At 42.9% G+C, this 12642-nt stretch overlaps 2 protein-coding genes across 7 annotated transcripts in view; one reads left to right on the top strand and one right to left on the bottom strand.

The window, feature by feature from the left end:
• The window catches only part of mical2b (microtubule associated monooxygenase, calponin and LIM domain containing 2b), a 54445-nt gene extending 44357 nt beyond the window's left edge, over positions 1 to 10088 (top strand). For 2 of the 6 annotated variants that reach the window (XM_070971621.1, XM_070971620.1), the window contains 12 exons: positions 2706 to 2867; positions 3796 to 3846; positions 4378 to 4499; positions 4666 to 4878; positions 5066 to 5226; positions 5345 to 5721; positions 7130 to 7203; positions 7318 to 7407; positions 8192 to 8285; positions 8861 to 8969; positions 9051 to 9124; positions 9275 to 10082. In XM_070971621.1, coding sequence (XP_070827722.1) covers positions 2706 to 2867; positions 3796 to 3846; positions 4378 to 4499; positions 4666 to 4878; positions 5066 to 5226; positions 5345 to 5721; positions 7130 to 7203; positions 7318 to 7407; positions 8192 to 8285; positions 8861 to 8969; positions 9051 to 9124; positions 9275 to 9495 — 1748 coding nt within the window. In that variant the 3' untranslated portion in view covers positions 9496 to 10082. Of the gene's footprint in view, positions 1 to 570; positions 747 to 1238; positions 1428 to 2705; positions 2868 to 3795; positions 3847 to 4377; positions 4500 to 4665; positions 4879 to 5065; positions 5227 to 5344; positions 5722 to 7129; positions 7204 to 7317; positions 7408 to 8191; positions 8286 to 8860; positions 8970 to 9050; positions 9125 to 9274 lie in introns of those variants that run through there. The other 4 variants (XM_070971619.1, XM_070971624.1, XM_070971622.1 and 1 more) reach the window with 4 other exon arrangements.
• Positions 1 to 12642, bottom strand: part of LOC139337292 (protein C19orf12 homolog) — a 344772-nt gene that overhangs the window by 62113 nt on the left and 270017 nt on the right. The gene's annotated exons all lie outside the window — the stretch shown is intronic.

The raw sequence follows: 12642 nt of genomic DNA, 5'->3' as shown, positions 1-12642 counted from the left end.
TTTGTGCTTTAGAAGGTAACCACCGTGAAGCAATCAGATGATAACCTTTAATTTCTCTGATTCGCTGCTTTGTTCTCGCTAATGCCGCTCCCTCCCTTCATTCACTCTCACTCCACCAACAAATCCTGCATAGTCTGCCTTTAAAAAGGCAGAATCCACAGAAGACTGTATGTTCCTGACTCGGTGAACATGTTTCACTTTATTTTCTTAATGCAAAGTTTTGCAGTTCTTTTGTCATTTTTGACCGTTGTTTTTGTTGTATTCTGTGTTGTAAATGATGCAAATTTAGTTCTGATCGATTGTGCAGAATTCGGGGTCAGTTCTTAAAATGCACTGTTGGGACACTGGCCTGTTTTTAGCCAGTTCATTTCAATGTAATGTCTTATTGTATCACTTTATTGCCAACAGTACGTTTACTTGTAATTCTCTGCACTCTTTCTTTCCATCCTCCATTTTCCTTTTTCCCACATCTCATTCATTTTCTTTTTTTTTTTTTTTTCCAAAATAATTTCCCTCTATTTTGTTCGCTTCATTTTGTTCACTTCATTTTGTTCACTTCATTTTGTTCAGTCTGTTTCAAGTTTCCAATGCTGCATCCTCTGATTGGCTGATTCCTGCCAGCGGGGAAGGTGACGATTGGCCAGCTTCAGCCATAAACTCTTGTCAGTTACTTTTGCATTGGCTGCCTCTGTCGTTCCGCCCCCTTCCACCTAACCTCGATTAACCAATCACAAACCAGCATGAGTCCTGAGTCGCTGAAGGTGTCATGTGTAGCATCACGATGTTAAAGACGTTAATTAGAATTCCAAATTAGATATTATACCTTAGTTAAATGACAGTAAATGGCTTCATATATCATTGTTACGGTCTTTCATTACTAATACCTCTCTGATAAAATAACAGCATATGCTCTTTAAAGGATGCCGCTGGTATACTGTAGAGGTTGCTGGAAGCGAGCGGTTAATTGATGCACACATGGCACCTTTTAGTTGGTTTTGTTTGTTTCTTAGTCGTCAGTTTGCCGTCATATAATCCGAGCTAACCCCACTAACACTCATGTTGTGCCGTGTTCCTCCCTAACCTCCCTAACACCAAGCATCCACCTGAATGCCCGTGAATGGCCTCTTCTCTCTGATGTACAGCATCGTCATCAGCAGCCTCCTTTCTTGTCAGGCCCGTCTGACAGTAACCGATGTGTCCACGTGTCTGTGGTCTGTCTGTGGTTCCCTCTGTTTCAGAAGGAGGCCTCCCCCCCCCAGAGCCCCTCTCCAGATCTCTCTCATGTACCTCCTAGACTTTGCTCAGGAGATCAGCCGCCCCGTAGCAGCTTTTTGCACACTGCCAGATCCATTGTGTTGGCTGAACTTTGTATGTTTCATAGTTTTGTTTATAATGAGTCTTGACGCAGCCTGCAAGCTTTACTTGTTGTCCACATTGATAATTACTGTAAAATTGCTTAATTTATGATATTTATAAGCTGTAAATATATTAAAAAAATAAATCAGTTTGATTACATAAATAATTTGCTTCGTGGTTTGTTACCAATTCAGTCAGATAATCCAAAGAAAGCATTGACGTGAGTGAACAGTTGGCATTCGGGGTAATCCCATAATGTAATGCTGTATTTCAAAGTATCTCCATACCTTCTAACCACAAAATTAACAACTTCATCAAAAGGCGTCTGAAAAAGCAAATCCTTTTCCCACCTCTATGCTGAGTAGATGTAACATCACCCACACAAATCATGTTCACGATCACAGCTTTTGTTAACGAATAACACGCGCTTTGTAACATCTGATGAAAAGCTGAACAACCTTTAGGTTTGCTGTGGATTCAAAGGGAGGCACACAGCGGTGGGCTCAAACACCGTGCGCTCAGTCAGACGGCTTTAAAAGCTTCTTCTGCAACAAAAGACAATGGTCACTTTAATGCAATGTGAAAAAGGGACAAAAATAGGCTGAATGCAAAAGCTTTGCTCTCGACAAATCCTGTTGAGCTGAGTCAAATTTAACCGAATTGAACTGGACTCCAGTCAAGCTGAACAGAATTGAAGTGAATCACTTGTCGGCTCCTCCTGTCAGCTTCCTCGCGGGTTCTGCTGGTGGTTCTGCTCTATCCTTTCCTCTGGGTTCGGTATCTTGTGTATCATTTGGTGACGTTTTATCCTCTTCAGCCAAACCAAAGTGAGCACACCAATGGGTACGAGTGAAATAGTCATGTTAATCAAAGCTCTGGCTGTCTGATGGCCGACAGCCACGCTGCACTCAAAGGTTGTATCGACATATTTTCATTTCTTTGCTGTGACCAAGTGGAATCACCTTTGGAAAGATTCTGTACAATGTTGCCTTCATTATTCTGTGAGTACTGTTATGCACATGTCATGTACTGGATTTTATCAGCGCTTGTGTCACAAATAGAACTGAATAATTAACTGTGGAGTTAAAAAAGTGGAGTGCACTTTCAAACAGCATGTATCACATTCAGAAACAGAAGTGTTATTTCCACTAAGTGCTTTTACTGTATGAAAGTATGTTAGGATGTGTTTGATAGCTAACAGGAAACCAACCCGTTTCTCTGAGGTAGACTCCCAGTGAGACATTATGCATGACATGAGCTACATGCTAGCCATTTTTTACTGCAACTTAGCTGAGCATTAATTCAGATCTAGTTAAAGCTTAATGCCCACATACTGTTTTTATTTGCAGGTGGGGCATCCAGCGTGCATTCAGAGCAGCTTGATAAAGGTCAGAAAAGAGGTTCTGAAGACACAGAGATGGCTGTTGATGCTCTGGATGCTTCCTGTATAGTCAAACCAAAAGCTCAAGATGCTACAGAGGCCAAGGGTCAAAGCCAGGACACTTCCAAAGGTCAGTGTGGCTCTTCTGTGCTGCATGTGGTCTAATGTTCAAGCTCCCACTGCATGCAGCGCTGGGTGAATACCATTTCAAGTTGAGGCCTAAAGGAAGTTATTCCCTCTCTCTTTATTAACAAAGATACTGTGCTGCACAAATGTGGGTTTTTCAGGCCCTGTTATTACTTGAAAACACGATATTCCCCGAGGGAGAATCTTAAACTGGGTTGAACTTTAACAGTGACCCCGCTGCCTGTGTGTGTGTGTTTGTGTTGGAGTTCCTCCCCCGGTAATGTCTGGGAGATCAGGGTGCGGCTGACAGGCTGTGGCTTTTCTCCCACACTTCACTGAGTGTTTGTTACTTTATCTGAGCAGCAGAGTTTTGAACAGCCAGTCCACATTTCTGCACATGTTGCACTTGGTCGCAGCTGAGTCCTTTGCTGGAACTTAGAAAGAAGAAAACTGGATAAAGAAGAAAATCTAGATGGTTTTCTTTTTATAGGTTGCTCTGTTTCTCAGTTAATAGACATCAAACTGTTCCCTGTGTTCATCCAGACACTGGATTCTCTGGCAGTTTGTGCAGTTTGTGATGCGCTCTTGTAGTTAAAAAATGTGTCTTGTACACTTACACAGAAGATGCCATTTAGATTTTTTCATTAAAAAATAAGGTCTGAATCACTCAGTTTAGCTGGTCCTCTGCCATATCTCAGCAACTATCAGATGGGACTTGATATAGTATGAATATATCTGACTTTGTCTCATATCTTTTCACATTAACCGTCACAAATCCCACATGTGAAACGCTGTATGCTGGTGTGGAGTAGCAGAGCCAACGCTGTTTCCTGGAAACACGCTGTGGAGGATTTGGTCTGTGCTGTTATCATGTAACACGTTATTTGACCTGCCTGTCTGTTTGTTTTGCTCTCCGTCTCCCATCGCTGTAGATCACTGTCACACCAAACAGAACAATCGATGGAAACGGAAGATCAGAGCGAGTACGTATACTAATCATGTGTGTGTGTTTCTGTGATGTGTACACATGCAAATACAAGCCTGTGGTGTTATAATCCAGTCACTGTTAGTGGGGACCATAAGCAAGTGCCCGAGGTCAGTACAGGTATCAACACTGTTGTAATTCAGGATGTGCGACATCAGAGGTCAGTATTGTTCTCTTGTAAACACATGGAAGGCGAGGGGTTGATTCACAGGTGTTACTGGTAACAGTAAGGATGGATGGCTCCGTTCCATTCAGGCGTCCCAATATATATATATATATATGTTATTGGTGTTTGACAAGTATTTAGAAACTATGATAAACAACAGAGCTTTGAGAAGTTTTAATAATTATATAATATAATAATAAGAGGCTGAATGATGTAAAATCTCTAAAATGAAAATGTGCAGCATTCGTTACATTACATTCAGCTGGCGGATGCATGTGTAGCACGTTCATTTGACCCCAGAGGGGCGAGAGCTAGAGGTCATGAGAGGTTCTAAGTCTCAGTGTACTTTCTTCCCTCACGCAGCCTTTCCTCTGATCTTCATCAAGCACTTCCAGAAGAGCTGGCCGCTGGACAAAGAGGGACCAGAGACTGTCCCTGAAGCTGACTCTGACTTTGAGGAGATCACTTCAGCAGAAAAGCAAACTGTGTGTCACACGGGATTTATTCCAGATTTATTGGATTCACACCACATTTAGTGCACATGTGCTTTTAGAACAGTCTTCTACTTATAGAAGAACAGTGTCCTCTGTGTAATAATTAGATATTTCTAATAACCTCTTTTGTGCACTGACAAAATTCCTGCTCTCTCAGAACTCCGAAGGTTGTTCCAAGACATCATCAGATACCCAGAATCCCTCAGGGGCAAGTGAGAAAAGTGAAGAACGCTCGACCACAATGAAGACGTCTACCCCAAAGAAATGCTTGATGTTATCTCAGTCTGAGAAGGAGAAGCTTCTGGACTGGGACGTCACACCAGAGGAAACTCTAAGTAACAGCCAAAACTCCCATCAACACAAAGACCAGGTAGAGTTAGTTATTTATCAAGGCAGCAACACCAGTTGTTCAGGAGAAGAATAAGCCTGCACATGGAGTGTTTTCTGCTCTTTATCGCTCGATACAGTGGTCTTAAGACAGCGATGTGAGCGAGATAAGAGGAGTTAATTCCACATTATGTTGACCACATTTTTCCTGACCTCTGATGTTTTATCAGGTACAAGCAGAGACAGAAGCAGATAAGCCTCAGACAGACTCGGGGCAGGACGGGGAACCACCCCAGGGCCAAACCTCAGCCTTCCAGCTTCTAGCCAACGCCTTCAGGAGGACATTTAGTTTGACCAATCCCTCCAGCAGCTCCAACACTGCAGTCACGATGTTTGTACAAAAGACTTTGTTCATGCTTTGTTTTAAGCACCACATTAAAGTTGCTGGAGGCAGATTTTTCAGAAAAAAATTAAATGTACCCACATTTTTGTATTCTTTTTTGCACCAGGAGGACCAAACGTGATGGCGCCCGCAAACAGAGGCCCATGTCAGAAGGTACGTTCAGTTCCCTCCTCAGCACCGTGGGTCCAGAGTCATCCAAAGATGGGAAGAAGACCGGCGAGCATGAGGCTCGGTGGGCATCTGTCGGGGCCGATCCATGGGGGGGCGGTCGGGACCTGCCCTCTCTGTTGCAGCAGGTCTCCCTAAAGGGCCGCAGAGACTCTGGAGGGGTGTTCTCTGATGACACGACCTCGTTGCCTCGTAGAAGAGTCAACTTGTTCTCGTCCCTGAGGCTGAGGAAGAGGCAGGAGTCAGAGAGCGAGGGGCAGGACCAGGAGGTGCAAAAGGAAATCAGGACGATACTCACCAACCTCAGAAACAAAGGTTAGAGCAGGGATTGCCAATGTTTTGTCCGCATGATCCTTTCAGCCTGCACAAAGTGATTTTTGCAGAAAATGTTGACCTTGTTGTTATGGTGATGCTGTTAGCTGGTTAACTCTTCCTTATCCATACATCCAGCAGGCTCAGAGAAACATAAACATTCATTCAACATAAATCTAAGTAGTGAAGAAAACATCTGGCTCTTTAACTGCTAGCTAGTCGCTAAATGCTGTGTACAAAAGATTCACTGACCTTTTTGTGCTGGAAACAGATGAAAGCTCTGCTGATTAGAGCATTCAAAGACCCACCTTCTGTACAAAGCACTGTCGTTTTGTTCGGTTTTTCTCCTTCCTCTCTCCTAAATGCACTGGCCTCTGTGGTGTTAGAAAGCAAAACCTCATCCATTACACTTGCATTATTTTTTTTGGCCACTTGGGGGCAGTGCAATGGGCTGAACACAACATTAACATATTTTCTTCTTAGCAAGCTGATATGGGGAACAGAACAGCTGCTGCATCCAAAAATGGCACTAATGACATTATAGACTCTGTAGAGCTGAGGGAAGCTGCACAGTTGGGTGATCCTTCTCTCTGAGTTCATCAATGAGCTCCCACTTTCACATTACACATCGTCATCTGATCCATTGGTAACAGAAAAGTATTTAATAGAGCAGCTTTAAAGTGAAGCAGCGTGAACTTGCGACCCCTTGTGTCAGGCTGCATATGTCTGAGTTCAACCAGAGTGATGCTTTATTCTCAAATTGTCTGACTTAATTTTTTTTAAGGCATAATAAGGTCAAACCATCCAGTAATTCACTACAACAAAGGCTGGAGAAAAGTCTGTGGAAAAGTCAGAAATCTTATCCGGTATGAGTATCTGGGAAAGCACTGGTTTAGCAGGGCTGTCCATTTGTCTGTCCCATTCTGGTGAATGTCTCAAAGGATAAAATGATGACGTGATGATATTTTATATCCAAAGGTCAAAGGTCAGCTTCACTGTGACATCATAATGTTCTTGTATGATCAGCATAAGTGAGGAACAGAAGGCAGATTGAGACCATATTTCACCTTTGCTCAGATACTGAACTGGTGATACTAATCTTGAATCTGTGCTGATTGTAAAGAAAGCTTCCACCTTGTACCTTTGCAGCAGTATCCATATTTGAAGCAGGAGGCAGTAATTCTAGCTTGCTCAAGGTCCTTCTCTTACATTAATTTAGACTTCCTTGTATAGAAGCAAGAAGGAAACAGAATCTGTCTTTTTAATGAAGCTGTTATACCACCAAATGTCACAGATGAAATATTACCAGTTTTACAAGTTAGAATTTTCTTTCAGGCAAACTTTCACACAAAGTTAAAATGTTCCAATGTTACTTTGCTATTCTCATTTTCTAATTTTTCTTTTTATCCAGCCTCTCGCCAACAGGATCTGGAGGAGTCTTCCTCCAGTGACAATGAAAACGAAAACCTGCCGTCCAATCAGAAGGTTTGCACGGACCATTGCTCTGTTCTGAAAGACAGCACAGTGCAGGGCAGTGTCACGTATGCTGCATCTGCATGTGTGTGCATTTTCTGAAATGTTCTGTACTTCCTGTCCCAGCTTTGTCCAGAGAGACAGAGGAGGAAGCAGGAGAAGACGGTGGCCCAGCAGGCTAAAAGAGAACAGCTGAAGAGGCTTCACAGAGCTCAGGTACTGTTCTTTCCTTTTAGAGTCACTCATTTTTAATCGAATGCTTTCAGTACACTGCATCTCTTAGTCTGACCTTACACAAAATGTGAAATCCCCACTCTCTCAGTCTGAAGTATTTCCTGTTATTATGATACATTTTACCTTTTCAGCATTGATCATATGGTCTAGTCCAAAGGTTTGCAGCTCTCATACACCCAGAAAATCCCAGCACTCAGTTTGACAGCACAGGAAATATTAAACTTACTATGGCTGGTTCCATTTCTTCAAATTTAACGTGAATTCGTGGAGGTCAGGGGTGCTGGCAAGATGATTTTGTTATCTCCAGACTGAGCCAGGGTAGCTGTTTCCCCTCATTTCCAGTCTTTATGCTAAGCTAAGCTAACTGTCTGCCGGTAGTTTTCTGTATTGTCCAGGTTTTTCCAGATATGTCTCCAAGATTTCTGCCATGACCCCATTACAGTGAAGGTGAATGGAAGACGATCTGTGCTGCTCGCACCATTGAAAAAGGATATTTAAAACATGACATCGCCATCTCTTTCCAGAACTGATGTCCCATATACTCTGAATAATTCATCCATCGTAACTTCTTTCTAGCAAAGAAATGGTGCCTCCAAAAACACTTGACAGTGTCTTCTCTGCATTATGTAGCAACAAATCCTTTCATGTAAATGGCAGAGAAGTAGAGGCAGGAATCTCATGAGAAACATACCTCAAAAAACTGGACAAATAATCACGCCCTTTGATCGTGTGTGTCATATGATGTCGTACTTTTTGCATCGCCCAGGCCATCCAGAGGCAACTGGAGGAGGTTGCAGAGAAACAGAGAGATCTAGAGGAGAGAGGAGTGGCTATAGAAAAGATCATAAGAGGAGAAACAGGTACTGTACAACATTCACACACACAAACTGACTCCTTACAGAAGGCCTTTAGCCTGAACAGGACATTACAAAGCCACTTTTAATGACAGGACTCTGAGCCGTAACACCTTGGTTGTAAGACTGCAGTACAGTCAATGGAATTCCACAGTGAAAGCATCATTCTTCTTCTTCTTTTTTTTCTCTATGCCCATACTTCTCAGACCATTTAGAAAAAAGCATTGCCTTGTAATCCCGGCCTGGTTAAAAGCCTCTACATACAGTTAATGGCTGCACTCACAATAGACAGCAAGACTTCATTGTTGCTTCATCTTTTTACAGTACAGGCCTTTGTTTGTGTTCCAGTGAATAGTGAGGTCTTGTCAGGTTGAAGCAAAGCACATGGACTGTGTGTGTTTGTGTGTGTTATTGGTTGAGGTTTGATTCCAGAGTGATTTTTTTTCTTTTAATGGCTTTACATAATTAATATAAAATTCTTAAATCTGTTTTTCTTTCTTCTCTGTCCTGCCTCATCCATCCCCTCTCTCCTGCCCTCCTTCCTTTGTTCCCTCTTTACTTCCTCACTCTTCCTCTCCCAGAATCATCTCTGACGGATGACAGTGACGAGGCCCAGCTCTACCAGTCCTGGTTCAAACTGGTTCTGGAGAAGAACAGATTGGTGCGCTATGAGTCTGAACTCATGATATTGTAAGTGGAAAACTTAGATTCTGTTAATATTGTTGACGTCTAATCACTGGACGTCACCCAGTTTTCTCCTCTTTCTCTTAGTGCTCAGGAGCTTGAACTGGAGGACACACAGAGCCGACTGCAGCAAGATCTACGACACAGAATGGCAATAGAAGGTAAAGGTGGAACACACACACGTGCACGCACACACACACACACACACACACACACACACACACACACACACACACACACACACACACACACACACACTACATAAACTTTTTCTTACCTTCCTCTTCTCTCTCTCTTCCATTCCACTCCAGATACAAAGAAGAGTGCCTCAGAGTTGCAGGAGGAGCAGGAGATCCTGTCAGAGATCATGAGGACGGTGGAGAAACGAGACATGCTGGTCTCCATACTGGAGGAGCAGAGGCTGAAGGAGAGGGCTGAGGACAGGGACCTGGAGAGCCTGGTGCTGTGCAAGGGCTACGAGTTTCACTGGGCCCCGGCCGATGACATCTGGGAGCAGGAGAAGGTGGAGTGAAGGCTGAATGTAAAGCGGTGAGGACGGACATGTCATGAAAGTGTAGGTGATTACTCACCGTGAAGAAGACACGTCTAGTGTCTGAGCTCAGAGACTCAGAGAATGGAAATGGAGCCTGAGCTTCCTTCACAGCCACTGACCTCTCTGCCATTAAGCTTGTGTGCCCTCTGTCATGGCCCAGGCTGACACTGACCTGAAACTGGATGTATAGTATGGTTAATGTGACTGAGTGTCTTGTCAAAGTTCAGCACACCTCATAAACCAAACTGACTGCCTAATCAACAGCTGCTTTACGTGGTTGCTTTACCTTTAGAGTGGAAGCGTTGTGATGGATTTGTTATTGTTGTTGTAACACTGTGTAATCTCACTGGATAACACATGGACCGACTCAAGACTGTCCCTGAAGTTTTAGTGTTTTGCACAATGTGATTTGTTTTAACTCTGCATCATGAATCCAGAGATGTGCTGTCAGTAATTCACTGTTTGTCACTTTGTAGCTCTGTGTGTGTGAGTGTGAGCACATTTTAATACTGGTACTTTTTCACTTTGTGCTGGAAGACTGTCAAATAAAATTTAATTGTATATACACCTGGACACCGATGACCAATGACTCACAGGGCAGAAAAGCTTTAATGCATGTTGCACATGTCAAACCAGTCAATGCCTGCTCTTCAGCTCATGCCAAGCCAATCACTTTGAAACAGGCAGCCACATCAATGGATAGATCATGTCAGTGGATGAATTTGATTGGTACAGGGGCGTTGCCAAGGGGGGTTAGGGGCCGTTTTTTTGGCAGAATAGTAATATAAATCTTGATTAAAAATATATATTAGTGGTTAGACTGTATCGTGCACCGTCGTGTCCTAAATCCAACTGTATTTCCTCCTGGATGAAGTTTCATTTTCCTCTGTTTCAGTTTTCATCAGTTACCATAACGGTCTATAAAGGAGGTTATCATCCATTTATGTTCAGTTTAACCATGAACAGAGGTTAGCCTTTCTGGCATCAGTGCTTAAGATCACCCAGAAATGCTCGCGTTGTGCTGTAAAGATGTGCAGTCGATATAAGTAGATGACACGATTAAACACAGGTTGTTAAAGACTCACTAAAGTGGAAGAGCACCTCACCAGGAAGGAAGAATCTCACACACTGAAAAATCTACTTTATCAACAGACTGTATTTTCCGTCCCACAGCGGTCAGACACATCATGTCCCACCTCTCTTTGGGGCTCGTCCTCATGGATTGAAGCAGTCCAGCTTGGCCCAAAGATGGCGCTCACACCAAAATAGTGATGCCATGGTTACCAACAGCCACCCTGTGGTGTACTAATGAACAGTTAGCAGCAGCTCTTAACAACAAGTAACACATTTCCAAATGGAGTTTCATGATTAATCAGCACCGTCTGTAACAAAAGACAGAAAAGGACCCAAAGCTTTCACTGAATGCCTCGGCTATATGAGATTTGTCTGATGGAAGCGTGCCCCAGTTCCATAAAATCTGTTAATAATCATAAGATAATTCTGCACTGATGTTAACGGTGCACAGGCTGGTCTGCAGTTCATATACAAGAAATGAATGCACAGTATTTGGTACATACTGAATATCACCAGAGGATCATCATAGGTCACTTTTAGAATGGCAGCTGTGTTGTGTCTCATCCTCCAGCCTCACTGACCTCATGTTCTTGTGTTGTCTCCCACAGACTCCAGTGCTAAATTTAGGGAACAGATTTAGGGGATGGCCCCTGTCTGCTACCCGGCCTGCACCTCCAAAACAAAGCAAAGCAAAGAAACAAACCAAAATGAGTCACAATGACATATATACCATACACACATATGCAATCAATGCAGCGTAACAGGCTGCTTTTGGTTTGTGAGGAAAACAGAGACACACATAAGTGGTTCTGTGTAGAGATGCAGAGACATGTAATGAGGCAGAGTAAAGTCTTTCCCCCCAGCTGGTGGACACACAGGACAGCCAGTCCAGCATCTGCTCTGCTCACTGTTGCTCATGGCAGCCCAGCACAGTTTGTCAGGTCTGTACACAACAACAGCCACATTGCACTAGTGACTGTGCATTTGACATGCATTTGGCAAGTAGATATGATGGTCTGTCCTTCATTATCAGGTTGATGTACTGTAAGAGTACAGGGCATTACCATGTGGCTGAAAATTTAGGCATGGAAGGCCGCCATGACTGAATGAATGAACCTCTGCCATATGTTAGTGACAGTGTATATGCTACAGTATGTATGTTTGTCTACCTGCAGGAGCTGTGCTGTGTGTCACAAGTCATATCTTCCAGGTGCAGTGAGGCTGTATTCAAAACCTCAGTCTCTACTCTCCATCTGATGGTCACAGGCAGCGATGATAACAAATGTTCTGATGAAACACTCAACAAATGTTTGTCTCTATGCAGATGATACCCAGCTATATTTAAGTCCCATGTACTTCTTACCACTGATCATTTCCAAGCCTTACACAGTGCTGCAACAGCACTCACAGATGCTTGTTGTGTTTGCCTAATATTAACATTGGACATTGGAGTTTACAGTACCACCATCTGTAGTATGCCTGCTTCTTCTGCCACACATAAAAAAAATATCTCTGTACCTGAACTCAATGATCTAAGGTGATCTAGCTTGCAATGCTACGTAACAACCACATCCAACACTATGTTAGCAAACAGTATGCAACACCAGTAACTAAGCAAGCACAGCACAGCACAGCACATTCACTTGTGAATAATAATGAGAACCTGGTCTTGAATCATTAATTAAGATGCATCACTTTGTCTTTCACCTCCTGGCTGAGGCCAAGCTGCTGTCCTTGTTGTCTCCTGTTGTCTGGATGTAGATGCTAGCTAGACTCCTGTTTTAATCTTTTCTTAGCAATGTTACAAAGTGGTTTACAAAAAAAGATAAGGCAGATAAAATAAGAAAAAGGCCAAGGACATGATCACAGAGGAAGTAAAGAAAATAAAATGAACTCAATACGATCACAGTAATAGGAATAAAAACAGTATAAGTAAAACATACATCAAACATTTCCAAAAGCTTTCACAAAAAGATGAGATTGAAAAGAAGCCAGAGACTTTGTGTGTCTGTGTTCAGCAAGCACAGGGTTCCATAATGTTGGTTTAGAGAT

This window comes from Chaetodon trifascialis, chromosome 10 (assembly GCF_039877785.1).
Source record: "Chaetodon trifascialis isolate fChaTrf1 chromosome 10, fChaTrf1.hap1, whole genome shotgun sequence".
Classification (NCBI taxonomy): domain Eukaryota; kingdom Metazoa; phylum Chordata; class Actinopteri; order Chaetodontiformes; family Chaetodontidae; genus Chaetodon; species Chaetodon trifascialis.
The sequence above is the reverse complement of the archived record's forward strand: the minus strand, read 5'-3'. Positions and strand labels throughout refer to the sequence as shown.